Raw genomic sequence first — 25449 nt, 5'->3', positions numbered from 1 at the left:
ATCATGTGCGAAGGTTTCATAGGCCTATGTGATATTGACGATGATTCCCTCAGAACGAAAAGCTCTTTACTTTCTAGTCGATGACCCGCTTACTGAGTCTGTCCCTGCTGAAGCTTCCATGTGCATTTTACGTTCAATTTGTCTCACAACCACTCTTTTCTTACACTGTTCACCGATTTTACTAGACATATCTAGCATGCTCGGTCACCTTGCACATTTGTTGGCCACGGTTAGCCCTCGGATTCATCCTTACTCTTCAGCCTTGTCAACCCCCATGAGTACCAGGGCTGAGAGTGTTGCTCTAGCAAACAATCTCATCATCAAAGCGACCGGGACCAACAGGGCGGTGTTTTCCTTCTGTCCCTCCCGTCTGAAGCGTTCCATTGCCTTTTTTTTTTCCCTTGCTCCTTTTTGATTGTGGTTTCTACCGTCCATTGTCCAACAGATGCGGCGCAATGACTGCCCTCATATTGTGTCTAATATCGTGTGTTATCTGCAGGAGTGGAACATGCGAAGATGGTTTGTTCTGATTGTCTCTACCCGTGAGATCCTTTTCTCCTTCTCTGCCTCTTCATTGCTCCTGTGTATTCTAAAAGTCCAGCAGCCTCTTCACCCGCTCCCCATCCAAATATCGAAATTCCTGCATTGCGATTCCCCTTTCCCTCCCACTCCTCCTCCTCCTCACATTAATCTCATGTCCATCATTTAAATTTCACATCGCAGCAAATTATTCCTTGGAAGGATGGCATCGCCGGGTTCGCCAGCAGAGACTCTACTCACCACTGAGCCTCGCATTTAACTTCCGAGCCAAAACGACACGAGGAAAATCAGGATGGGCAACAAGAAGACAGCGTAGATGGGGACGAAGCGAGAGATTTTCCTGAAAATACATAGCTTAATATTGACGTGCAAACACAGCCGTCCCTTGTCAGTCTATCTCGGCCTGTCCATCTCCAAGAACAGGGGAGCTGCGAAAATGAGCAAGACGGGGACAACGAACCTGGAGAAAGCGAGTACTTCGTTCTCGGGGAGTCATCTACAATACCTTACACATTATCCAGTTCTTCGGGCATTTGAGCAAGTTGATGAACAAGGTTGCACCATTCACCCCTTGAGGACGCCTTTCAAGAATCTGAGTATGACAGTACTGACGGTGAATCAGATTCGCTGTTACTAGCTCCAGCACGCAGGAAGCCGCCTTCACTGATTCAAACGCATGAGGATCACCGGCCTCTGTTTATAAGAACACGACCATTATCTGCAGCACTTCCATCACAATCCACTCCAACACCTACACCATCACTCTCAGCGCAGCCTTCTCCATCCCCTCTGCCAGATCTTGCAGAGCCTGAACTAGGTCCAAACTACAATCCTATCCCTTCTACACTCCGCTTCACAAGGCGGTCCTTCTCATCTTCCTCAACCCTCTTCCTACCCAGTCGTTCACGACCATGCCAACACAAGGCCGGGCACCGAGTCCTGCTCCAAGTTCAGGTCAAGCAGGCCCTGGAGCACCACCATCAAGTCCCCCACGCCCTCTCAACCCACGGGCTGAGTTGACAGAAGAGCAAGCCCGAGCGATCATGGTGAACGACGATGACTTCGGGGCTATTCCTATTGAATACCGTCGGAATTCTCCCCATATTCTGCACAGCAATGACTTCCATGCGCGGCCAGCATTCATTCCAAACACAATGCCAGTATTATCACCATCCTTTCCCCCTCTAGACGTGCATCCGGGCTTCATGTCACCACACGCGATCCCTGGGTCCAGATATGGTCATCCTCAACCACAGCAACCACCAACAGGCCCATCACAAAGCCATGAACCCTCACGTGGTTGCAATGCCCACAACAATATGAATGTGAATAGCAATACCACACATACATCGCGGTCGCCTGGGGCTTCTCATTCTCTCCTGCCAGCCTTCGGGACATCTGCTCGTTCTAACCCTCTCGGCCTTACCACCGCCCTTGCTTCTCATGCTCCCATATCCCCTTCATACACACGTGGACGCACACAAGGTGTTGAACCTGGCTCTACTCCAGGCCAACGAGTCGGACGCATCTGTAGCCCAGGTGCGAGCTTGGTCGACAATCAGCATCCTCAGGGTTCAAATTCTCGCCCTGTTCAACGAGCGGCAGGAGCCGGTGTTGGTCGAGCAAACACTCACCCTACTTCTCCTATTGCTCCTCAAGAGGAAATTCGCGGCGACCGGACCCTGCCGCTGGATGTCGGCCCAAGATTCTGTCGTGTTCAACAGCAGTCGTCCACAGGAACCGCCGACAATCAACAACTTCCCGCGGAAAATCGGCCATTAGCACCGCATGCTGATGTAGTTCGAGGTATGCTCGAATGGCCGACCTCCCCGTCGACAACAGTGCTCGGCGTTGACTGCTCAGACTCCGGAGGACGCTGGCGCTGACGATCGTGCAGATAAAGATACTGATGCCGACGCTGATGGTGATGGCTCTTATGGAGTGTGTTTTGATTGTGATGGCAAACCCGGTGCATATTGAATGGTGCTACGAGGGAAAAACCTTGATAATGGATGGGACGTTGTAGAAAATTGAGATGAAAAGAGGCGATTTGTTCAACACAGGACTAAAATAAATTGGTGATGATACGACATGGCTGGCTAGTCGTGTCCATAACATGTGAGGGAAAGCATGAGAATTTGCATTGAACTTTGACTCGAGCTGGAGATGCAAAACCTGTATGAATAGGTCAGTAAAGAGCCAGGGAACATTATGAACTGAAAAATTAAGACCGGCAGCGGCAGTCGACAGGGAACGAACAGCTTCAGGAGGCCCCCATAATCAAAAGTCAGAGACCAAGTCAGAGAGGAGCGCAGGAACGAAGGATTGGATACTCAAGGGGGAGAAAGAAATGGCGTAGAAGAGACAAGAGTCAGTTGAACGTATCCATTCCGTACCACGCTCCATAGAATGCAAAACAAACAAGCGCCAATTCGTTCTGTCAGTCCATCGATCGTCATTCCCTGAAGCTCAAGTTTTCAGCCCATTCCATGTCAATTTCCACCACCTCGATAGAACCAATGTTTCAATTCGGTGGTGTAAGGAGAATTGAATTCTTTTTGTTTGTTCCAGCGGTATGATGAATAAATCAAGCTCAATTCACAGCCCCCATGCTAACCCCTCTATGCGCCTTTTCATGTCTTTCTTTTCTTCTCTTGGGAAGATTCGTCATCAACCATGATTGGGCCGCTTCTTGCTTGTTTGCTCACCCATCCGATAGAATATGAAGTCCCTTTCGCGTTGAAATGTGTATTTCATATATGAAATGGTCACGTCGCATTTATGCCGTATCTTGTCTTTGGAAAAGACGGTGAGAGAAAGAAAAGTAAGGTCGACTAGGACTCGGTGTAGAACTGCTTCATGAGACCATTGACGACCTCATAAGCCCGCTTGGCTTCGGCGATGCTTTCCCCAATGAGTCGAAGGCATTTCTCTTCATCAGGTTCATCGATTTCGCCGGTCTCATTCTTCTTGTGGCCGTAGTGCTGAATCTTCTCGCATTCGTCCTTGACTTTGGTGAACCCTAATGTGGCAGAAGATCCTTTGAGGAAGTGACCGAGGCTAGAGAGTTCTGGGAGATTCTTGTCCTTTCTGTCAAGAGAAGATGGTTAGTGGTCTTGTGTTGAAAGGGGTTGATAGCCTTGTGCGCCGAAATGGTCGTGACCCACTGGGGAGACGCCGAGCCCCAGGTGAGAACTCACATTGCGGTGTCCATCTTGCCAAAGGTCTGTTCAGCCTGCTCAAGGAATCCAAACACGATAGACTTGCTGAAGTCACGATCGTCCTCTTCGTCCATGTCAAGGATCTGCTCGAAGGTGGCTTTGTCAACATTGTCGCCGAAGTCGAAGTCTCCCTAGGAGCGAGCAACAGGGTCAGCAAAGTGTACTGAGAGTGAAAGGTAACTTGTATTGCATTCAATCCGTCGGCACCGCTGGGCAAGTGTCCAACGAGGCTCCGCGCCACTGTCCAAGCAAGCAATCATTTTTGGGTGGTCGCTTCGACTTTTTCACTTACTTCGTCGGACATGTTGACCTGGGTCTGGATAGACTTAGGGTGTGCTGTGATGATCCAAGACGTCAGAGAGGGAGTGAACTGGTTCAATGAAGCGAGTCGGTTTCAGGTGTGACGAATCGGTACGTGCGTCGTTGTCGATGGTGCGGACTGCAAGGAGTGCAGTAAACGAACCCAGGGGACCCACTAGGGGTGTATGCTGTCGGCACCTCGACAGAAGGCGGTCTCGGAGGCGGCCTACAAAACTGCCAGTACCGTGTTAGCATCATGACAAAGAATTGCGCACCGACAATTGATATGTGTCTCATGAGATGTCCAATGACAAAACAAGGACAGGCCACCAACCTGAACTCCCCACGCCAGATAAGGCCCAAACGTGGAACCGAGGCAGAACAAGGCTAGATGGAAGTCCCTCAGAGTAAGCAGAAGAACAACTCCTCTACGAAAACAAGGTGTGTTGGAATGGAAAGAAAAAGAACCTCGCCGGGATGAAGGAAGACTCTGGGGTGTGAAATTGACGAATTCCAAGGAGGGACATGACGTACAGCCAACGTTCGATGTTGCTGGCGCTGATCAACGAAGCTTGTTTCAAAATACACCCCCTCAGTTCCTCGATCCAATCCGACAAACAAAACTCTCTGGGAAATAGAGTCACGATAGTCGGGGTCCGTACCTAGGTCGACAATCCTCGAATTCTGAGGCTGAATTGCTGCGAATGATATCAGGAATAGGCCAGGAGCGGGGGCCACGGCTGCTTGCTGGAGGTCAACAGAGGGACGGAAAAAGAAAAATAAGAAAAATTCAATCATCCACACCCATCGCTCATGCGCATCCAGGATAACATACCAATCTCGGGGCTCAACCTCTTATCCTCTGTCTCGGCTCGACCGGCTCCTTCCAGCGATACTGCTGTAGACGAGCGCGAAACCGCCCCAAGATCTCTCTCCGGCGGTGCAGATCAACCACGATCGAAGGCCGTTGGAACGAAGCGAAATCCCACAACGGCAAAGCGACGGTGTATATCACATGGAACAAGGGTCAAGGCCCTTGGACTTAAACGGAAGATGGGGGGAAAACCTGTCCTGCCTCATACATACACCTGAAAAGATATTCTAGCTGTTTAGCTAGGCTCAAGGGGAAATACAAACACGCACAAACGATCAGCGAATAAAGGGAGGACTCAAAAATGCGCTACACAGTGAGTACTCAAACTCCAGTGACAGGTTCGCTGGCAAGGTCCCAAGAGTTCCTCTGCCCGCCACCACACCCGTTCTCGTGCCAGCCCTTCTCGGTAAGCTCGCGGGCGGCGCTGTGTGGGGTCTACAGAGTCGGGAAGCAAGTCAATTAGTTCAACTCTCCCTAATCACGCCTTTTAGAAGTTCATGCTTGCGCAAACTTCGGGGTGGGATGGTGGTCAAAAACGAGCTGTGGCATCTATCTCAACACGACTTACCGCCGTTTCCCTGCAATATCTGTTGGCGAGTGTCTCTGCTGCAAGTCCGTATTTAGAACCTGCGCAGAACCCCAAACCACGAACAGCCGCACTGCTGGGTCCGTCCCCGACAGAGCTCGCATAGACGTGGAACACGGCAGATCGACACTGATACCGCTTGAATAGGGAAGCTGACAGCATGCTTGTGTGCAACGACAAATACGTTCCCGGCGATGGTCAGTCCACCTCCTGCGCCGCTGGCGTTAACGTTTCAACGGGGGAAAAACGTTGCCGTGCGCCGTGGACCGACCTGGGGCTGGCGTTTTTGACGTCGAATTTTCGCCAGTGTGGTTGGCCCTGCGCGATGACGTCGTCGAGCATCTCAGGGTCCCAGCATTTATCTCATTGTAGCGAGATGAGGCACGAGTCACCAGCTCATGGGCAAAAAGCAAACAGTGAATATTATGAAGGCCGTGAGATGGGATGTTCTGGCTAAGCGGCGCTTTTTGGCCTGTCTAGACCCCTCCATGCATCTGCTCCGGCGCTGAAACTGCAAGAGCAGGATGCAGACCAAGCAAAGGGGGGACTCTCTTGGTGGCTCAACACCTGGGAGCAGATGATGTCAACCCGCAGTGGGCACCCACTCGGCTCCCATCCCACATCAGTCTAGCTCGCGCCGCCAAAGACCTCTTGAGATGTCGGGCCGGGCGGATGGCGATATGCGTCCGAATCATTTTTCTCCCCCACTTTATCGCAAAACCACTGCACCCGGGATAAACGGCATGGTTTCCAACCACGCAATTTGGCCGTTGTCCAAAAAAACAAAAAACAAAAACAAAGATAAAAGCTCGGGGTCAACGACAAGAAAATGAGGTCGACAGCATCCATGGGGACGAATATGATTATGATCAAGAATGAGTCGAGCGTACCTGAGATCAACTGTGAGTGAATGCGATCGAATAAAAGGGAATTCCAGCATTTCTCTACTTTGCTAGGACTGCCTATTGCCGAAAAGAACGAAAAGGCAAAATAATCCAGACTGAGCAAGTGCCATCGTTTTCATGGACCATGGTGCCTTTGGTAGGGGAATGGTGGCCGGGGGGAAAACGGATCCTTTCCTTAGCTGCAGCCGCCCACATGGTCGACGATTCCTGTATGGCGGCACGTAGGTTACCTAGTAAGGTACTCATGCCACGGCTCGTTGCTGGCGAACCACGAGTCAAAACATCAAACAGGGCATCTATTTGGATTTTTGCGTCATTGGGACTGGATACCAACAGGACGTGTCCCGTCATTTTCATAATCCAGTGGCAGGCCCAGTCCCCGGTTACCGACCACTACCAGGTCAGGACCGTGATATGCAACAGTAACCTGCACACTGCACGGCAAGAATCTACTTCTCCAGTGGCGTGGAGGCAATCAATCGAATCGAATCCCGCCTGCTTGGAACATATCATGTTGCTCCTTTTTCCATCCGCTGGTGACTCTGATCAAGGACATGTCACTGTTCCAGGCAAGACCTCTATGCCACATGGCCAAAAATATCGGTCGAAAGATACCCTGGCACATTTCGGAGATCTGGGACTTATTAATTGCTTTCCAGATATAGATTATAGTGTAGAGAATATGTTTACCGTAACTCATAGAACCTGGATCCATGCATACGGAGTACGGACGTCCTGTACGTGGCCCGAGACGATCAGTCGACAACTGCCGGGGACAAGGAGAGGAGCATCCGGGACATCAAATGATCTGGGTTCCTTTCGTTTCTTCGTTGGAGGAGTCAGTCCAGAAATACCCACTTATTCTTCAAGTCTCTATTCTGGCGATCTTTACCTATCTGTCCAATCTGTTTATTTTGCACCCTGTCGCATCCAATCAATGCCATGATGACAAGAAGATGGACGTTTTTTGTTCTTGCTTTGGCAAAAAGAATCCCTTGGTGGCCGCTATTCCGAGTATCAGTGATCATTGCGCAAGGTACAGTCTCCTGTCAGTATCGCACTTCGCTCCCCCCCCTACCCCTCTCTTTCGTATCCATTCACTTATCTAATTGCAAAAATACATTTTGTTTTGTCGGGTGTTTGTCGGGGTCTAGATTTTCTCTTCGTTTTCCTCATCGGACAATAGATAGGAAAATATATTTAGCCAGTGACTTTGAAGATGGATTCAGCAAGTCTCTTGACATTGCCGGTGGTGATGCCGGCCACAGAGATACGGCCGTCCTTGGTCGCATAGACGGAGTGTTCTTTGGCCAGGGTATCCATTTGTTCGGATGTGAGGCCTGTGTATGCGAACATGCCGATCTAGAATTCAAGGTGGGGTATGTTAGCACGTATTTGGTCTATTAAGAATAGTATATCGGGATTGGTATAGAAAGTTTGCCCATTGTAGCGCCCTTGTGCACGGAGGTGTTATATTGTCGCGCAACTCACCTGGTTAGTGATATGATCCCAGTTATGCTTTGAGCCGAGTTCTTCAAGGTTCTTCTTCAACAGAGCTCTCATCTCGATGATCCGGTCGGCCATACCCTTTACCTCGCCGAGCCACTGTTGGTTGAGCTTGGGGTCGTTGAGGATCTCGGAGGCAATACGCGCACCGTGGATAGGGGGGTTGGAGTAGAGCGGGCGCACGAGAATCTTGATCTGTGAATCCACACGCTTCTTTTCCTCGGCGGAATCGCACACCACGCTGAATGCGCCGACTCGCTCGCCGTACAGACCCATGTTCTTTGCAAATGACTGCGCGAGCACCAGACCGTGTCCTTGCTCAATGAACATGCGCACAGGGTATGCGTCTTTGTCTGTGTCGCCTGATGCAAAACCCTGATAGGCCATGTCGAAGAATGGGTAATGTTCCTTCTCCTTCATCACGTCGCTGACACGTCGCCATTGTTCCGGGGTAGGGTCAATACCGGTCGGGTTATGCGCGCAGGCGTGCAGCAGAACCATGGACTTTGCAGGTGCGGCTTTGAGGTCGGCGATCATACCATCAAAGTCAAGTCCGATTGTGTCTTTGTTGTAGTACTTGTATTGCTTCACCTCGAGCCTAGAGTCGGAGAAGACGGCCTTATGGTTTGCCCATGACGGTGTCGGGATGTAGATAGTTTTGGAGCCAGGGTAGAAACGTTCAAGGAAAGCACCACCTATTCTCAATGCACCGGTGCCAGAGATGGATTGTGTAATGGCAATGCGATCTTCCTTTAGAGGAACTGAGTCGGGACCGTAGGCAAGCAGGGCTGCGGCCTTGGTGAAGGAAGGGACACCTGTGATGCCAGCATATTCTTTGTCAAGGCTCGAATTAACGACTTTCTGCTCGGCGGTGCGGACGCTGGGGAGGACATAGGGTTTGCCTTTGTCGTCGCCTAGGTAGAAAATTGAGGGTTAATTGAGCGGATCATATTTGTCGACAAGGAGAAAGCACTGACGATATGCGCCGACTCCAAGATTGATCTTCTCAGCGAAGCTGTCTCTCTTGAAAGCCTCCGTGATACCCAGAATAGCGTCGGGAGGACCTTCTTTGACAGCGGCCCATGTTGAAGCGTTAACGATGCGTACGGTCTGGGTCGGAACTCGTTGTCGGATGGCTGATCGAGCCACTGGTCGCAGGGTGGAGAGCATGATGGGTGGGTAAACAAATCAATCAATGATTCAATCTAAGCTCGAGAGAAACTGAAGATCCTAATCTATGCAAAGAGAAAAAGAAAGAGACGTCTAGGCGGAATGGACTTGAAGAGAAGGTATTCAATCGACGCAAGGGGATGAAGACGAAAGGTGAAGCTCTGGCGTCAAATTCGGGAGGGATCTCCCCCCCCCCCAAAAAAAATTTAAATAGCTTCGTTCCGGGGGGCGAGCTCCGAAAATCGTGGGATGTATAGTAGCAGAGCCTGCGGTGCTAATTTCATGAACAGGCTCCCTGGATGCGTACCACTCCAGGCCCCCTTACGTTTCCGTTCAACCGTCCAATAAATTGGCCTCCTGGTTTAACGTCCCGAAGCGGGCATGGTGTTTCTACATTGTTCAGGCCAACCGGACACCAGCCTCTTTGTTCTTCTTTCCCATGGTGCCTTGAGCGTTATTCATGCCCGTCGCCTTACTGCTGTCCAGAATACTGGCCGCCTCTTTCTTCTTCTCCTCAGCAATCTTCTTGAGATGCTTTTCCGTCTTCAACTTGCCACTACCTTTGCCATGGAATTGATGACTGAGATGCTTGAATGCTTCCTTCTGGTTCATCAACCGACCATCATCATCGACGTATTTGATCTGCACGTCTGGCTTATATTCGCGATTGAAAGTAGCAGCCGCCTGGATCGAACTTTGGTGTTCTCGTAAGGTGTTCTGTCGTCGAGCATGTTCCTCTCGTTCCTTAACGGACATACCTGTCAACTTTCCAGACTGTCGTTCTCTCTCTCGCTGCATTCGAGCCTTCTGTTCGTTTTCATGCTCCCGCAAACGAGCTTCGATAATGAACCTTTGTCGATCTTTGTAAAGAGCTGTTCTATCAGAAGCATCACCCTCTTTCAGGATTCCACGCTGTCGAAGAAGGCTGAGAGCTGCTCCAACGCCCTGATCCAGGGTTTTTTCCTCGTCGAGACCAGAATGCGAGACTTCAGGAGTCTGTGTTGTTCGCTCCCGTCGTAGTCTGTCCAAGAGTTCTTCTTCATTCTCAACGCCGCCGTATGCTTCTCCCATATGGTGATCTCCATCTTCTTGTTTCACTCTAGGAGGACTCTCTGATTCGGGCTGTTCCACAGATTTCTTCACCTCCCTCTCGGGTTGCTCTTCTTTGGGGCGCGAGGACAGATTATCAAGGAACACCGCGGTGTCATCCAACACCAGACCTCCGTTCACTTCTCCTGCTGTCTCAGGCTCGTCGTTCTCCACTTGTTGGAGCTGCTTAATGATATCCTCGGGTCGGCGTTTCTGCTTTTTCAATACCGCTTTTCGGTTCCTGGACAGGGCAGATACTAAATCGTCGTCGTCATTGAAGTCATCCTGCGTCGTCCAGGCTTTGAGGGCAGGGACAGTAGTTCCGGAATCAATTCCGGTGGAATCACCGTTGGTGTCATTCCGCATTGGGAAAATGTCATCATCGTCATCCACGATCCTTTGTTTCTTGGATATCTTCTTGGCCTTTTTCGGTTTCTTCATTTTGATTTCCATGTAGTCCGACACCGGCTCCTCTTTCAAGATGTCGAGACTGACAATGTTTTTCCACTTCTCCCCAATGTGCTGACGTTTGGCTTCTGGTTCTTCCAAAGTAGAGCCCTTCCCGTCCAAGGTGAACGCCTTTCGTTTCTTCTCATCGTACTGCGATAGCAAGCCCTTCTCCGAGTCATCATTGACATCGTATGCTTTTCGTTTCTTTAGGTCTAGTTTCTCCTTGAGCTTGTCCCGGGCGAGGATATCTGCATTCTCCAGTATGTCTTCCTGATCACTCTGGTCGTCTGCCCCGATTTCAGTATCTTTCAGGGTCAAGATCTGTTCCGAGTCTCCATTCTCAAAATCGCCAATCTCGTGAGCGACTTGGACACCCGCGAGGTCTTTTGAAGAGTATTCGGCAGCGGCTTCTCTTTCGCGCTCGGCCAGCTCTCTGGCGAGTCTTTCAGCTCGATCTTGTTCGATCTTGGATTGTCTCTTCTTTTGACCTTTCAGCCAAGCCTTGGTATCTAAGTCACCCGCATCGTCAACCTCTCCCAGCCCTTTGCCTTCGAGTCTGAAGCGCTTCGCCGCAGCGTCTCTCTCCTTGAGGAATTGTTGTTTTCTCTTTTCCCGTTCGATGCGTTTCTTTTCTTCTTGACGCAGTTTATTCCAATTCTCATATCCAGCGGCTTCACGGGTTTCCAACGTGGACGCAGGCTCATGGTCGCTGCCGTCTTCGTCGTCGCTTGGAGAACGTTCTTTGAATGTTGGTCCCTCAGAGGCAGGTGGAGGTTGTCCACTTACGTTCAGTAACGGCAGGCCCAGGCTCTTCCTGAGCTTGTTCATCTGCTCGATGTCTGCCATGGTTGATTTCAATGGCGGGGAAATGCAACGATAGGATGGAAGATTTTACTGAAGACTTCGAGTTGTTGGTGAATCAAATATAGCAATTTAGCAGCGTCGTCAACGATCGCAGGCCAAAAAGAGACTGGAAGCTGAAGGCAGCCTTTCCGAATCAGGTATAGCGATTGGAAATCAGGGCAACACTACCCGCCGCTTTTACGTCATTAGCAGCCTTCGCAGCCCGGAGAACTAGGAACTGGGCATGGGGTCAGTCATGGAACCCATTTCTTCTTGTTTCTGAAGGACAAGAGGAACCGATCACAGGGCACATGAGGCTAAAGGTTGATGTGCATGGAATTGCACAACTATACGGCAATGCCGAGACCTCCACCGGCCATCCTATACTGGGGCATCCCAGTAGTCTTGATCAGCAGCTCAAATCCCGATGGAACTGTCAAAATAGGTCGTCCGATGGCATCAGCATGGTAGCTGGGGCACGGCTGTATGCTCGGTCTCGACACGAATAACAGGCATCGACCCTGTCCCTGAATCCCAAACCAGAGGATGTCACGCTGTCAAGGACATTGACGACATTGCCATCCAAACATGTCGCTGCTCCGGGGATCAAAGAGTATCCGGTCGTGATGGAAGCGGAAGTCGTCGCCGGGCACGAGATGTAAAGGAACTGAGCAGTTCAGGGTCTAGTGCTCGCGATTGAGGTGAGGATTCTTCGTGTGAGTATACATGAGAACCTCAAGGTGGAAGAATGCCGTAATCAGGTCAATGCGGATAAGTGGAAGTTCATGATCATGAAGAGTGGGAAATTGGATAGCAGAGATCGAGTAAATAACGGCAAGATCCCCTTCCCAAAACAGACTAGACTCGCGTGTCATCCTCAAAAAATTATCCTTTTTCTGGCATCCCATTTCTTCTCTTCCTTTCTTTTTCATCAATATAGTTCTGTGTCCAACGATCCCTTTCCTCCTCACCTCGTGATGGAGTGCTAAGGTCGATCATTGCGACGTCCATCGACTACCTCAGCGGAGCCATTACTGCACTTCCATTAATGTCTTTCATCCCGGTCGACAGAACTAAGAGTAACCCTAGAACCTTTGCTGAACGGCCTACTTTGAGCTCGCCCCGAGACACCGCTTGGGTTGAACGGGGTTTGATTAGCTTGGTAGGTCGAAAGGTCCAATGGGAGACGTCTTATTCCCAAGCTTGGTGCGAATCCTCGTCGAGGAATGATTATTGGGCAAAACCAAGGCTGTAGTCTACAAACATCTCCCCCTCTCCCGAAGGATTGATCAAAATGTACACGGATGAGAAAGAGATGTGATGCAGGAGAGAAGAACATTGACGTGACACAGAGAAACAAAATCGGATCACACTGAACCCAACTTTCTCGCAGCAAGCATTGAATTTCTTTCATTCTGTACTCTTTTTGTCTCATGCCGCACGCTCTGCCTCCGAATACCCATCAGCTTGCGCTGAAACCTGCGCCGAACCGTTGCGTTGACGATGTCCAGATCTATTCCAAACGCCACTCATCCCTTGTGACTTTCTACTGCCTCTACCAACTGGTCAACCCTCTCTCCCTGTCAAATCCACCTCTCAACTGCGTCTGCGGCTTAACCACCTTCCCCTGCAACACCGTATACCTCACAATATTCTCACAATCCTCCGGCCTGACCCTCGCCAACCAAATCAACTGCACCGCCTCTCCCCTACTGTCTTCTTGCCGCTGCCGCCGATAAATCATCACATTGGCACTATATTTGTGTCCTCCGACATGGTTGATGAAGTATATGCCCACGCCGCCTGGACGATCGTCTTGCAAATCTCGGTACAGGCCCATGGGGCGCAAGATGCGTTCGAATTCCTTGCGGAGGAGTGGTGCGGATTGACCGCAACGCGCATCGCGGGTCTTATGACTGCACATGAGAATCAGGTAGGAATGAGGAATGGGACGGATTTTGAACGAGGAGGACATTGAGGCCGGCAGTGTCGTTGGTTCGAGTGTTGCGTTGTGGTCATTGGATTGTTGCTGCTCCTGCTCTTGCTCTGCACCTCCAATCTGCAACCCTGCAACATCTGGCAGCGTATTCTGACCGTCCTCTCGTGACGCTGTATTTGTTTCTGTCTCTCCATTCGGAAGATTTTGTTCCCTTTCTGTTTCCTTGTCTTTCTCAATCTCCGAACCATGTGCCTGTGCGTGTGCGTGCGCAAGTCCATTGACCTCCTTCTCCCTCTTTGTCAGTGGTGTCTTATTCGTCACACTCTTCTCCACGACCTGCCTAAGCAATCCCTCCACCTGACTTGGCCTCACCTTCTCCACCACCACCCACGCTGGCAGCAGTAAACAATCGGCCGTGCCCTCTTCCTCCCCCGGGCCATGACACTCCTCGCCACTCGGTAAATTACTCGCACTGAGCATCAACTTGCCATTCCTCCTCTCCAACCCGGCTTTGCCCACCGCATGCATCACAGATCCTTTCTCGTCCGTGACATCCCTCACCCAATCTGTCCGTCCCGTCCCGACGATTAAATGCGTATTCCATCCTTTCACGTGCCCGTACAATTTATCTGATTCATCAATGGAGAACTTTTTCGGATAATGCGTCGTGCACGAGTCACAGTCCCGAAGACATTCTCCGCCGTCAACATCGGGCCGAGTGGGCGTAAATAGTTCAGTCTCGGTCTTTGCGGTGCGGAACCCTGTCGAGTGTTCTAAATTTGCGGACGATCCTGTGGGTGTGAGGAAGGTCTTGACGCTCCTCAGTAGAGACATGCTCGTAAAACCGCGAGGTGTCGCTTTAGTGGAGCTTAACTGTTCCGCCTCGTGGTGACGGTATTGGTGACGGGAGTATTGGCGCGAGGGCATTTTGTTTCCGCCACGCAGGGACGGTTATTGTTCTTAAATGCGATAATTTAACTTGTTTAGGTTTGAATTTGGTTTTCGAGGGTACAGTGCGATATCCGGGATGGAGGCCCCTTGGTCTCCCGGTCTCGTACCCGCCCTGTATGCGGTGGGCAATGCCACAGGCCGTTGTACGTGTACAGAGTACGAAGAAGGCGGGATAATTCGTCGCAGAGTAGCAAAAATGTTTCGTTGGAGACGATCCCCCCACCAAGGCCGACGCCCATTCGAGTCTAATCAGATCAATCTTATCAATCAAACGGAAATTCTTCCGGCAAGTGTGTGGCGTTGTCCGTTTTCGCGTGTCTCGTGTCGCGCTTCCGGAAGTCAAGTCAATAAGGTACAATCTAGGTATTTATTCTCTTCGAAGCAACGACAACACGATGTCAGTGTTGAGCCAGATTCGATCGAATGAACAACACGGCATGTCGAATCCAGAGAAAAAAAAGGAAGTAAACTCTCAGTTGAAGGTCGATTCAATTCATTCCTACCGGAGGTGGGAGAAATCGTCGTTATCAACAACTGGCAGGCTCCAGTATTCTCGGTCCTAATCCTGGTTTCGACCGAAAACGAGCACATTTGACCTCGCTACACCGAGCCCCTTCCGCTTCCCCTTCCGCGACGAAAATATCTGCCCGATCTGAAATGAGCTGACGAAAGCCTGAAGGAATGACAGGGTAAAGAGACCCAGGGTGATCTGCAATGCATGTGGCATGGGGATCTACACAGAGTTTACACTGGTCGCCACGAGACGCATAAAGATCACATGCCTGCAGGTACTGTTGAGCCTCGCTTCCACTCAGGAGACGCTCGACGATTCAGGCACCAGAGCTTAACAATACCTTGTACCTTACCTACAACGCCCACCGGAAGAGCTCCAAACTCAGATCAAATCTCGCAGTGATACTGGTATGTCCAATGCCGTGATACGATATTCTTCAATTTGGACTCTCATTTCGCCCCCAAAGTTCCCACAGCTATTTCGTGTTGGCAGTATGTGATCCGTTCTCCACAAAATTCTCGACACATCCCTCAATCGGGCGCTCGCTCGAAGACAAAGATAGAAAAGATACACACATGCGCACACTCTTTTATACAAAGAGCCAGCCAGCCAGTTAACCAACCAAGCAGCCAGCAACCACAGAACATCCTTCCCTTCCTCACATTCTTTCTCAATTCGTAAAGTCTTTTTTCCTTCGGTACGACCATGAATCAATCGATGGATATGGATGGTCCTGTTTCGCATCATCTCTTAAACATAGCAGTAGTATCCTCCTTGCGCCAATCTATGTCCAGACTCGAATCGTAAACTCGCTCAATCACAATCTTCATCCTATCATGTGCGTGCGCATATCGAACCGCACACTCATCAAAGACCCGACCGATCAAACTCCTGCTCGAAGTCGTCGGCTCATCCGCATCAGTGAAATGCTTTTCAATCCGTTTCTTCAACGTATCCACTCCTTTTCGGATCTCCTTTGCGTCATAAGCCGCAAGGATCTTCTTCGCCGAACTTCGAGAATGGCTAGGTTTGCTCGCAATGTTGGCGTATGAATCGCTCGATTTCATCAATGCTTCAGTGCTTTCCAAGAAATCTAACCATTTGCCAAGCGGTCGTCGAATAACTGCATCAGTGTATTGAGTCAAATGCATGAATTGATCGCGAGAAGCTCGGTCCACCCATTCTTCCAGAATCACATTGTTATGAGTCTTGACTTCGTCCACAAAGTAATTCATGTTTTCAATCAAGAGAATGTGATAGTTCAACGCTTCCTTGTCCTCCGGGTCACCACTCGAAGGCGCATTGGAGTGTACTGCTCCACCAGAACTGGTTGGGCTATCTTTGGCGATGAAGTTGACAGATTCCCACATAGCTTTGAGAAGTTTCCCATATGCATCATTGACTATGAAGCGCACTTCAAGCGACTCATGGCGTGCGAATTCTTGTGGGATCATCTCCTCTACCGCCGCCGTAAATTCTGGGAAAACCCTCATGAACGAGATTAATCCCTTTCTCTTCTTGACCTTGACCTTGGTTTCCTCGATAGCCTTGACTTGCTCTTCGACGAATTTGTGGAAAAGGCCTATCAGTCTTTCATGAAGAGTCCGGACCGTCCGAGTGATGAACTCTTGGTTGGTCTCCTCATATTTGGCCAAACATTGCTCGAGAGAGACAAGAACACCAACACCTTGCAGTTGATCCATTTTAAAAACCCACTCCACCAGGGCTTGCAGGTCAGTGGGCCAAGACGAATAGATTCCCTCTGTGGCGTTTTGAACAATTTTGGCCATGTTACGGTCTGGATCATAAGCTTGTTTCGTCTGTAAATTGGGCAGTTTGCGCTGTTCGGGAGGCGGTGATTGAATCACCTCAGCAAAGTCGGCATTTGACTGCGAATCCAGGTGGAAGAATTGGACAATGAAATTCTGTTCTTCCGAGATGGCCATGGCTTGCTGTTCGAGTACGGTATCGAATACGGCCCATGCATCGGGTTTACCGTCTTGCTTGCCGCCAATTGGCTGTCTCAACGTACTGGCCTTTACTGTTTTACCTCGTTTCACAGTCAGCTTTCGTGCAGCCGTGGTAGTAAGTGACTCTTCCGCCTTTTCCTTTTCCTGATGGGTGAAGAGAATTTCCTGTTCCTCTCCCGTCGGCCTTCTGACTGTCTTTCTGAGACTCATCACGTAGTCTCGGAACTGTTCCTGATAAATGCTCTTTACACTGATTTCGTAACTGCTGATCAATGTTTGCCATTCATACTGATTGACTTCTCGTACGAAGAGCATCATGGTATTATACACCCAAAGTTCTTGTCTTGAGGTATTATTTGCTTGGAGATTGAGTGGGAGCGATGTTGCCGATGAAAAGCTCGGTGCGCTGGCTTCCTCGCTCGCGCGCTGTTCGGCCATCTGGAACATTGATTTCATGTGTTGGTTGAATCGATTCACGAACATCATACTCTCCTGTTGGTACTCCTCCTTCTTCTGTTGGACTGCCCTCATGCGACAAATCTCTGTGTCGGCATAAACACCAACACCAATTCGATTCGTAGCTGAAGCTGCTGCCTGACGCAGCTTATTTTGGCGAATTTCTGGATCGATCGTCAGCATTGCCCTGTAAAGCAAAGCCAAGGAGCGTTCAATGGCCTGAACACCGTCAAAATTATCGATGGGTGCAGCTTGCAATGCTCGAAGATCTCCAGAAGATATCGTCAAAGTTTTCAAGAGACTTTGCAATTCGGCCTGAAGCAATTTCTGGTTGGCGGTCTGCACTTGCAATCCTTGGCCTTGAGCTTCGATGTATTCAATGTCGTCATGAAGGGTGTCAAGCTCATGAGCGTACAGGGTCAACAGCCCGTCCAGTTCTTCGCACTCTGCAATTGCTTTGTCGAAAGCTCTAGCGAGTTCTTGCACTTTGTTCTCCTGTTGCTCCACATGCCCGAGCCAGCCGCTTGCCTGAGCACGACCGATTTCCCGGCGAATGTCGGTCTCGAAATCTTCCACCTTTTGCTGATTGGAAAGCTTTCCGTCCCATCCGAATTCGGTAAGGAGCTCGTTGAAATCTGCTCCACGTCCATCCACGATGCGTGGATCAATTCCCAAAGCCGCGCAGTTTCTTTCGACTTCTGCCTCAAGCCTTTGTCGACGTTTTCTCTGAGGAGAACCAGACCGGGCTTTGTCAGGGGATTCTGCTCTGGCTTCTTTTTTAGGGGAATCAGGGCCCACAGGGACAGCAGCGGGCGCAGGAGTCCCCGCAGCTCTGGGGACGGTATCTGAAGTGGCGGTCCGTTCGATTTGAACTCTTGGAACCGCATCGCTTGATAATGGTTTGGGAATTGGCTGGTCTTTTTCGATCCCGGGACTGGCTAACTCAGGAGTTCCGCTTCTTGCGCTGTCCGAACTCATGCCTCTTAGCAATGGTGCTGGAACGACACTCGTGATGCCATCGGGCTCATTCGACTGTTTCTCTTGCATCGCTTTTAACCGAGCACCAGCACCGCCTTGGCGAGGTTGGAATACGCTTGCGGCAAGAGCGGCTTTTCGGAATTGATTGGCAATGTCCTTTCCTGATTTCTTCTTAACCATCGGGCCTAGCCCGGGCCGATGCTCTTCTTCAACTTTTGGAGGAGGTTCATTTTCCGTTGGCTCAGCCGTCACAGGCTCGTTTGTTATTTTGGATGGCTCAGGCTCTGGCACGATGGGATCGTTGATAGCGGGCTTGGGTGGTCCAATGTCGTTCGCCGGTTGTTTAACCTCTTGCTGAGATTTCTTCGAGACCAAATAGTTCGGCTCTCGTTGCGGTGGCTCTTCCTCCTTCATACCACTTGGTGTTCCCAGAGAGGTTACAAAGGTGCTGTTGGTTTGACTCAGGGGACCCGGTTTCTCCGATTTCAAATTCGATGTACCTAACCTTGACTTCTTCCCGTCTGGTAACAATTCCAAATCAAGCGCCGGAATGCTAGGTGCTGCTCCTGAAATCTTGTGATCAGAAGTTGCAGTACTCGGCCTCGAACTGAATGTATCGCTGCCAGGGCCATTGCGGAACGAATCCTGACTTGCCGCAGGCCCCAGCCTTTTCGCGGACAGATCCAATCCGGCCGGTTTTGCAACTCCAGACCCATTCGGTTTAAGAGGCGGTGGCTCAAGAGATGGGTCATTGCGCTGAAGTGATGTTTGTGAGGCCCTGGGACTGATCGACGGCCGTGGCTGTGTGGGTTGTAAACTGTCAGAGAGCGATGGAGTACGAGCATCGTCTCGTCTGAGATGGGCACCATATGGCTGAGCGCGAGGACTCTCTTGTACTGGAGTTCCCCTATCTGGCCTTCCCGGAGTTCTGTTTTCGCTCTGAGATGGTGGACGTGGCCCATCTCGAGTGGTGGGTCGATAATCTTGACGCAGGAAGGCGCGGTTATCCTGCGCGTCGAAACGATTGCCATCTCTACTCTGAGAGGCCTGAGATGTGTATGGGGACTGTGGTCGGTTGGCACTAAGTGCGGGTACAGATGGCGCGGCTGAAGGAGTCGAGCGATCAGGTGGCATGATGGGGGAGAAGGCGGTCTTTTGAGTGGGAGTATTTTGAATCGATGGTACTCCAATCAACTGCGTTACCTCCTGTGGCGTAAAGCCGACGAGATCTGGGACCTTTCCACCGGTGTATTTTCGATATATTTTGATCAGACTGGCAATGAAAAAGTCCTTCTCTTTAGGGGTGGGTGCGGACCAGAAATACGGCTTCGCAAGCGAGATGGTGAAGCCGGTATTTGATGCCCATTGCTTTTCCATCTGCTGCTGGGGTGTAGTGGGCGTCAAGCCCGAGTATGATATGATCGTAGAGAGCTCGTCTAAATTCCAGGTCTTGCCGATTGAAAAAGTGCCATTGGCGTTTTCGCGGGCTTTGTGGACTCTGACCTTGCCGGACCTTCGGACCGCGACCAGAATGACTCTGTTTTTCTTGTTAGCCTCGGGAGAGTCGGGTGGAGGAGGCGATGATGGATAGGAGCCATCTTCGAGAACTCGGACGTGTGTGATGTACGACTCGAGTTGCATGCCATCAGGGTCTCTTTTGTTGAAGCAGCTCTCGATGATGCGCCGCTTTTCATCTTCAAAACGCGCCGCACGAGACTGGGTGGATTCCTGCTGTTCCGGTTGCCTCGTCACCGGTCTGTTGGCAGCAGAAGAGTTGTAATCACCATTTGAGAGCGGCGGAGGCTGTCGAGGCCCCGGGTAAAGTGGTTGCTGATTCATCGTGAGTTGACGCGGAGGTGGAAAGCATCATCTTCTAAAGACCAGGTAAGGAGGAGGCTCAGTCGTCATTCAAAGTATCAGGGGAGTCGGTGGAAATTGTGAACCTGGCCTGGTGGACAGCAAAGGTCTTCGTGCGCAGTCCAGAGGCGTGGTCCTGCTCGCTTCGGTGCGTGTACCAAAGTTGACTGCGTTTCTAGTAGAGGTGCCCAGGCTAATGGGTTTGGGAGGCCAGTCACCGCTAGGCGGCCGGCCATTGACGCATCCGGTCATTGGGCCGCCAATCCGATTCAAGCTGATCCTCTCTCTTTTGCATACTCCTATTCTCAGGCCTCTCTAGAAAACAATCCCGCTAAACAAGGATAGCGGACTTCCTACACTCTGGCCCCTGATTCAATTTTCCTCTGTACCACAATTCCATTAGTCCTATTCATTTTCCAATACATATCCCACAACTGCAATATCTGGCTGGAGTCTGACCGCTGGTCATCCAGAGTCATCACTTCCAACAAGAAAAAGAAAAAAAAAAAGAAAATTCACAGCCTGGGTAATCGCTTTCCGCAACCTCAAGACGCCCGGCTGAATAAATCAGTACACAAAAGTATCATGGTCATGTCGAAGGAAGACTCCTTTCTCCTCAGCCCGATCCAGTAAACAATCCCCTTGGAAAATTTCTCTTTCCTTTTACTTCCCAAACAATCTTTCACTATTCTCAACCATCCACATCACGGCTTCATTCTTCATTTTGGTATCGCTCAATTCGCGACTTATGCTCTCCGGTCTCATGATTGTAGGCGCAAACACCACCGCCATGTTCATACTGGTCATGAGATTTTCTTTTTCTTGCTGTACTACCCGCGCCAAGTGCTGGATGAGATACTCAAGTGTCTCGTAGTGAACTCGAGGTAGGCCTTCCAATGCCCGTTGCATGGCATCGACTCTATTTTCTCTGTCTGGAATTGTTGTCGTATCCAGGAGCCTGTCGTACACGTCATAGGTAATAAGTGGCACCGGTAGCCGTCGGAAGTATTGTTTCAGTCCAGACGTGACGGCGTGAATATCCAGGTCTGGATCAGAGATGTCGAAATCCTTGGAAGGATTCTCAAACCAGTCTTTGACTTGCTGTACTTGTGAATTGCCTCCTGATTTTCGGTAGATGCCTTCAATATCCATGCCTAAGTCGTGTTAGAAAATAGTGGAGAGGTTTTGAATAGTGCAGAGACATACCTCGAGATTCTACTTCTTCGACACATTTCCTCACAATCGCAGGAATAGTGGTCTTCTCAAATTCGGCACGTTGTTCAAGATCCGAGCCAAATAATTCTATTCCATATTAGTGTTGACGCGAAAGTGGTGAGAAGTTGACGCTTACGTGTTGCGGCATCAACCAACAGAGATGGTGTGCTGGCATTAGTCTGTGTTGCATACAGACCATTGGACCTGGGGGGAGCTTTCTGGTTGCCGAAGAAGCCGAAGCCACCCTGCTTGACAGGTTCTTGGTTATTCTTGGGCATATGGGAGTACTCCTGGCCGACAGTGTTCGAGCCATATGCACCCGTTTCTGCAAATTGCATCTCCTTGCTGTAGGTCTGCTGCGTGGAGGAGAAAGCACCCTTCAAGCCCTTGGTAACTCCCTTGGCAACCTTTTGTCCCTTTCTCCAATCAAACTTCTTGGGCTGGGCCTTTCTAATATTCACCATCTGGGGACCCTGCAGCACTGTTACTGGCTCTGCTTCACCTGCCTGTAAAGTGCTAGTTGAATCGATATTGGTCAAGTCGGTGGACATATTACGCATTTCCCTCGCCTCAAAAGAGAGATTCGACTTTTCCTTGTGGTGAGGGTAGATTCCCAGTCCGTTCACGGCAGGCTTGGGAGTCTCGGCCTGGGCTCCTGAATTGGCCTTGTACAATCCTTGGATCTGGTGGACCAGTTGGTTGTTGAGCTCGGCTAGCTGTGCATTCTTTGACGACAACTGCTCAAATTCCATGAAGCTCTTATCTTTCATTTGGGTCAGGTTCGCAATCTCGTCGACAAGATCATTCCGCTTTTGGATTGATTCTTCGATCTGAGGCGCAAAGGAATTCTTCAATTTCTCCAAGGCCTCTGCAAATTCGCGAAGAACGGTGTTGCTCAGCTTGGAAAGGTCGAATGGCTCCCCGCTACGCTTTGCAACAGCCAGGTGCTCGGTCAGAACCTCCAGCTCTCGAATCACGATCTCCTTTTGTGTGTCAAGAACAACCATGGTCGATCTCTTCTCCTTGAGTTCCGAATTCACTTGCTTGATGTTTGCGGCCGAGTCGAGTTGAGCCTCTAGCTCAGCTATCCTCTTCTCTCGCTCCACCGTCTTCTGCCTCTCTCGCCGAAGCTCATTCTTGAACCAGGTCAGTTCATCGCGGTTTTCAGGCGACGCAGTGCTGGGGCTACTGATTTCTTGACCAATGGATGAAGTCGGGACAGCGGGTGACCTCGGCCAGCGATCCCGCGATAGTCGTCCGGTCTTATCACTGTAGCTGCGGCCATGACGCACGGAATTCGAAACCCTCCTAAGGAATGATTCCTGCGTATTTGGTTCATCACCACCCATGATTCGGGCCATATCCTCATCCATCGTAAACTCCCCGCCTGCTGAATATCGTGGAAGGCCTGGTGACTTCTGGCCGTCAAGATATCTCTGGTTTTCGGAATGAAGAGTGCTGAAAGATTCATTGCGAACTCTCGAATGATCGGCAGGGGGTAATGGTGGTGCCCGAGGGTCCACAAAGGATTCATTTGGCCCCTTCGCGGTACTTGGAAGATCTGTTTGATTCACAGTATCATCGGTCGTGTCGAAAATGCTCTTGGAGTCGGGCGAGCCGATAGGGCCAGAAATTACCTTTCCACCGTTTGCTCTTGCGAGATCGGTAGGTGAAGTAATTGGTTTTTGGGAGGACGGAGTTCCATTGACAGCTCCGCTGAGAGAAGATGGAATGTGCGCTGTAGAATTGAATTCCTTCCTGGGCATCGTTTGGCCTCGCTTTGCGCTATCCAGAGAATCTCCTCGCTTTGGTAGATTTTGGAGCATCGTCGTCGCAGGCAGTTGCGCAGGTCTTGGAGATTCGGTCGTTCCACTATGAGCTGGACTCGAGTCACTCGAGAGTCGGGGTGTTGAAAAGCCTTGATCTGAGGGAGAACCTATGTCCGGCGCCGCCAGCGTTTTTGTGGTTGTCATTTGTTCCACAGGATCCTTAGGAGCAATCTCCGCTCGAGGAGTCGAAGCCTCTGATCGTGAATTGGGAGTCGATGCGGCCAATTTTTTGGTTTTGGGCGCATCTTGCAATTTGAACTTGTCATTCAGTTGCGCTTCGTTGGTACGAGCAAGTTGTGATAGACGAGGAGAGTCTTCCGATTTTCGAGGTTCTTCGGTAGGGACATATGGGGAAGCGCTAGCGGAACCCGACCTGCTCACGCTTCCGCCAGCACGGTGTCGCTCAATGATATCTCGCGAGGACTGTCGTCCTTTTTCTTGATATGCAATATGAGGACTTGAAGTGTTCGACTTCGCGATTGTTGATTGAGCCAAGGGTGGTGTTGGTCTAGTCGAGAAGCTCTCGTTGGGCTTCTCCTCAACGCCTCGTGGCGTTACTTGGTTTGAGATGCTGGGAGATTGAGTGGATGGTTGGGGTGTAGGATCAAAAGCAAGAGGAATTAAGAACTCCTCGCCACCTCCTGAAAAGTCTGAGCGTTGGGACGTCGTCGAATGTCTGTTATTGCGGAAAGTTGTCGAAGGGAGTGTGAGCATATCTAGAAATAAACCGGGTCAGCCTCTGGCATGGCAGGTCTAGACATCAGCTACTTACCGCGAGGAGGATTTTGATCCGCGGAGGAAGGCCGAGAGTCCGCATCTCTCTGCAATTCACTGACCGTCTTGCCCACCGAGGGGACGCCTGCTGCCGGTGTTTCGGCATAGGTATCAGGGTAGGGGGATTGATTGTCCGAGAGATATGCAGGTTTCCTGGCCTCCGGAGGGGGGATAGCCGGTAGCGATTTGTCCAAATGAACATTGTTTGAGGAGAGTTTGGAACGCGCGTTGGTGCTCTTTGCTGTTTTCTTGCGTCTTCTGGCCATCAATGCCTCATGGCAATCCATGCAAAAAATCCCTTGTGATGTCCGTGCATATCTTAAATTTTCTATCTTCCGCTTGCAATTCCGACATTTGAAGCAGTTTGCACAAAAGGCTTGATCGCCGGTCAAAATTGCGAGATCCTCAATCTTGTTACCGCAGTTACTGCAGCTGTATGTGCAATTGTTGCAAATGAGGGAGCCATCGCCGAGGAGAAGGAGATTCGCGTCGGAATCTAGGAGAGTGTTGCAAGTATTGCAGCGGAAGCAGTCAATGTGCCATCTGTTGCCAGCTTTACATTTGTTAGTGACGGCGGCCTGGGGACTTGGTTAAAGCACATCGTGAACACACCTAGTTCAAACGCTTTTCCTTCTTCAAGGATCTTAATTTTGGATTAGTTCTTGTCCGCTTATCGTGGTCATGGAGACCAAACTTACCAGTCCGCAGCCTTTACAAGGAAAGGCAGCCTCATCGGGATCCATTGGAGAGTCTGGAAAGGCCATGGGGGATTCCATCGCGGTTGCCATGATGTTGTCCTATTAATTGATTTGGTACTGTGCAAAGGGCCTGCCCTGTCGACATGTGGGAGATTTATGTTCCAGTCAAACAGAACGCCGTTTGGAGCGTCGTAGTGTATCTCATTAATGATCTCTGCTCACTTCCTTTATGTTCCCTTGTTCAAACACCTCAACACCTGTACATTAAATGATCTCTGGTGAACAAGACTTAATTTTGCTGGTAGAGTGATGTCGTATGTGGCCCTGCAGCTGAAACACTATTCGGAAGAGCTGTGGTGACAATTGATCAGACAGACCAACGAGTGTTTCTCGGTGGCCAATTGTCTGGCAACAGAATCTTGGAAAGAATGACGAAAAAGCAGGCACAGACTCGTTTGTTTGGATTATGGCGCTGGTTGAGCAGGAGCGCGAGTAAAGGGTGAAGCCAAACAATTGTTAAGGATCGTGGATGTCAGCTCGTGCAAGCCTAGGGTTGAGATGGTTGCGCAGACAGCGAATGGCGAATGTCGAGGGATCGCGTTTCAGTCAAGCAGACGGTGAGAGCAGCTGGGGATGGAAGACACCCACATTGAGGGAAGATGGCCGTTGTTGTGCTATTGTAAGAGCGTTGAGCGCAAAAAGCTGTGAGAGGCGATTGAAGAGATGGTAATGGTGGTGTGGTAGAGTCGATGGCCTGGCTTGTCAGTGGTAGTAAGAGTTCGTG

At 50.3% G+C, this 25449-nt stretch overlaps 7 protein-coding genes across 7 annotated transcripts; 1 reads left to right on the top strand and 6 right to left on the bottom strand.

The window, feature by feature from the left end:
• Positions 1–1451: 1451 nt before the first annotated feature.
• Positions 1452–2520, top strand: Z518_07758 (uncharacterized protein; the record flags this gene model as incomplete). Its single annotated transcript, XM_013415886.1, has 2 exons — positions 1452–2346; positions 2438–2520. 2 exons carry the CDS (start codon positions 1452–1454, stop codon positions 2518–2520), a joined length of 978 nt encoding a protein of 325 aa, XP_013271340.1.
• Positions 2521–3374: 854 nt separating this feature from the next.
• Positions 3375–4065, bottom strand: Z518_07757 (uncharacterized protein; the record flags this gene model as incomplete). The annotated part of the gene is made up of 3 exons (XM_013415885.1): positions 3375–3630; positions 3741–3892; positions 4054–4065. The coding sequence occupies 3 exons, from the start codon at positions 4063–4065 to the stop codon at positions 3375–3377; spliced, it is 420 nt and encodes a 139-aa protein (XP_013271339.1).
• Positions 4066–7626: 3561 nt separating this feature from the next.
• On the bottom strand, positions 7627–9102 carry Z518_07756 (uncharacterized protein; the record flags this gene model as incomplete). Its single annotated transcript, XM_013415884.1, has 3 exons — positions 7627–7788; positions 7918–8846; positions 8910–9102. The coding sequence occupies 3 exons, from the start codon at positions 9100–9102 to the stop codon at positions 7627–7629; spliced, it is 1284 nt and encodes a 427-aa protein (XP_013271338.1).
• A 399-nt stretch (positions 9103–9501) lies between these two features.
• Positions 9502–11487, bottom strand: Z518_07755 (uncharacterized protein; the record flags this gene model as incomplete). Its single annotated transcript, XM_013415883.1, has 1 exon — positions 9502–11487. One exon carries the CDS (start codon positions 11485–11487, stop codon positions 9502–9504), a length of 1986 nt encoding a protein of 661 aa, XP_013271337.1.
• A 1552-nt stretch (positions 11488–13039) lies between these two features.
• On the bottom strand, positions 13040–14350 carry Z518_07754 (uncharacterized protein; the record flags this gene model as incomplete). The annotated part of the gene is made up of 1 exon (XM_013415882.1): positions 13040–14350. One exon carries the CDS (start codon positions 14348–14350, stop codon positions 13040–13042), a length of 1311 nt encoding a protein of 436 aa, XP_013271336.1.
• A 1281-nt stretch (positions 14351–15631) lies between these two features.
• Positions 15632–20131, bottom strand: Z518_07753 (uncharacterized protein; the record flags this gene model as incomplete). The annotated part of the gene is made up of 1 exon (XM_013415881.1): positions 15632–20131. One exon carries the CDS (start codon positions 20129–20131, stop codon positions 15632–15634), a length of 4500 nt encoding a protein of 1499 aa, XP_013271335.1.
• Positions 20132–20812: 681 nt separating this feature from the next.
• Positions 20813–24755, bottom strand: Z518_07752 (uncharacterized protein; the record flags this gene model as incomplete). The annotated part of the gene is made up of 6 exons (XM_013415880.1): positions 20813–21303; positions 21356–21451; positions 21501–23909; positions 23966–24520; positions 24580–24610; positions 24666–24755. 6 exons carry the CDS (start codon positions 24753–24755, stop codon positions 20813–20815), a joined length of 3672 nt encoding a protein of 1223 aa, XP_013271334.1.
• Positions 24756–25449: the final 694 nt, after the last annotated feature.

Source organism: Rhinocladiella mackenziei (genome assembly GCF_000835555.1).
Source record: "Rhinocladiella mackenziei CBS 650.93 unplaced genomic scaffold supercont1.5, whole genome shotgun sequence".
NCBI classification, from domain to species: Eukaryota; Fungi; Ascomycota; class Eurotiomycetes; order Chaetothyriales; family Herpotrichiellaceae; genus Rhinocladiella; species Rhinocladiella mackenziei.
The sequence above is the reverse complement of the archived record's forward strand: the minus strand, read 5'-3'. Positions and strand labels throughout refer to the sequence as shown.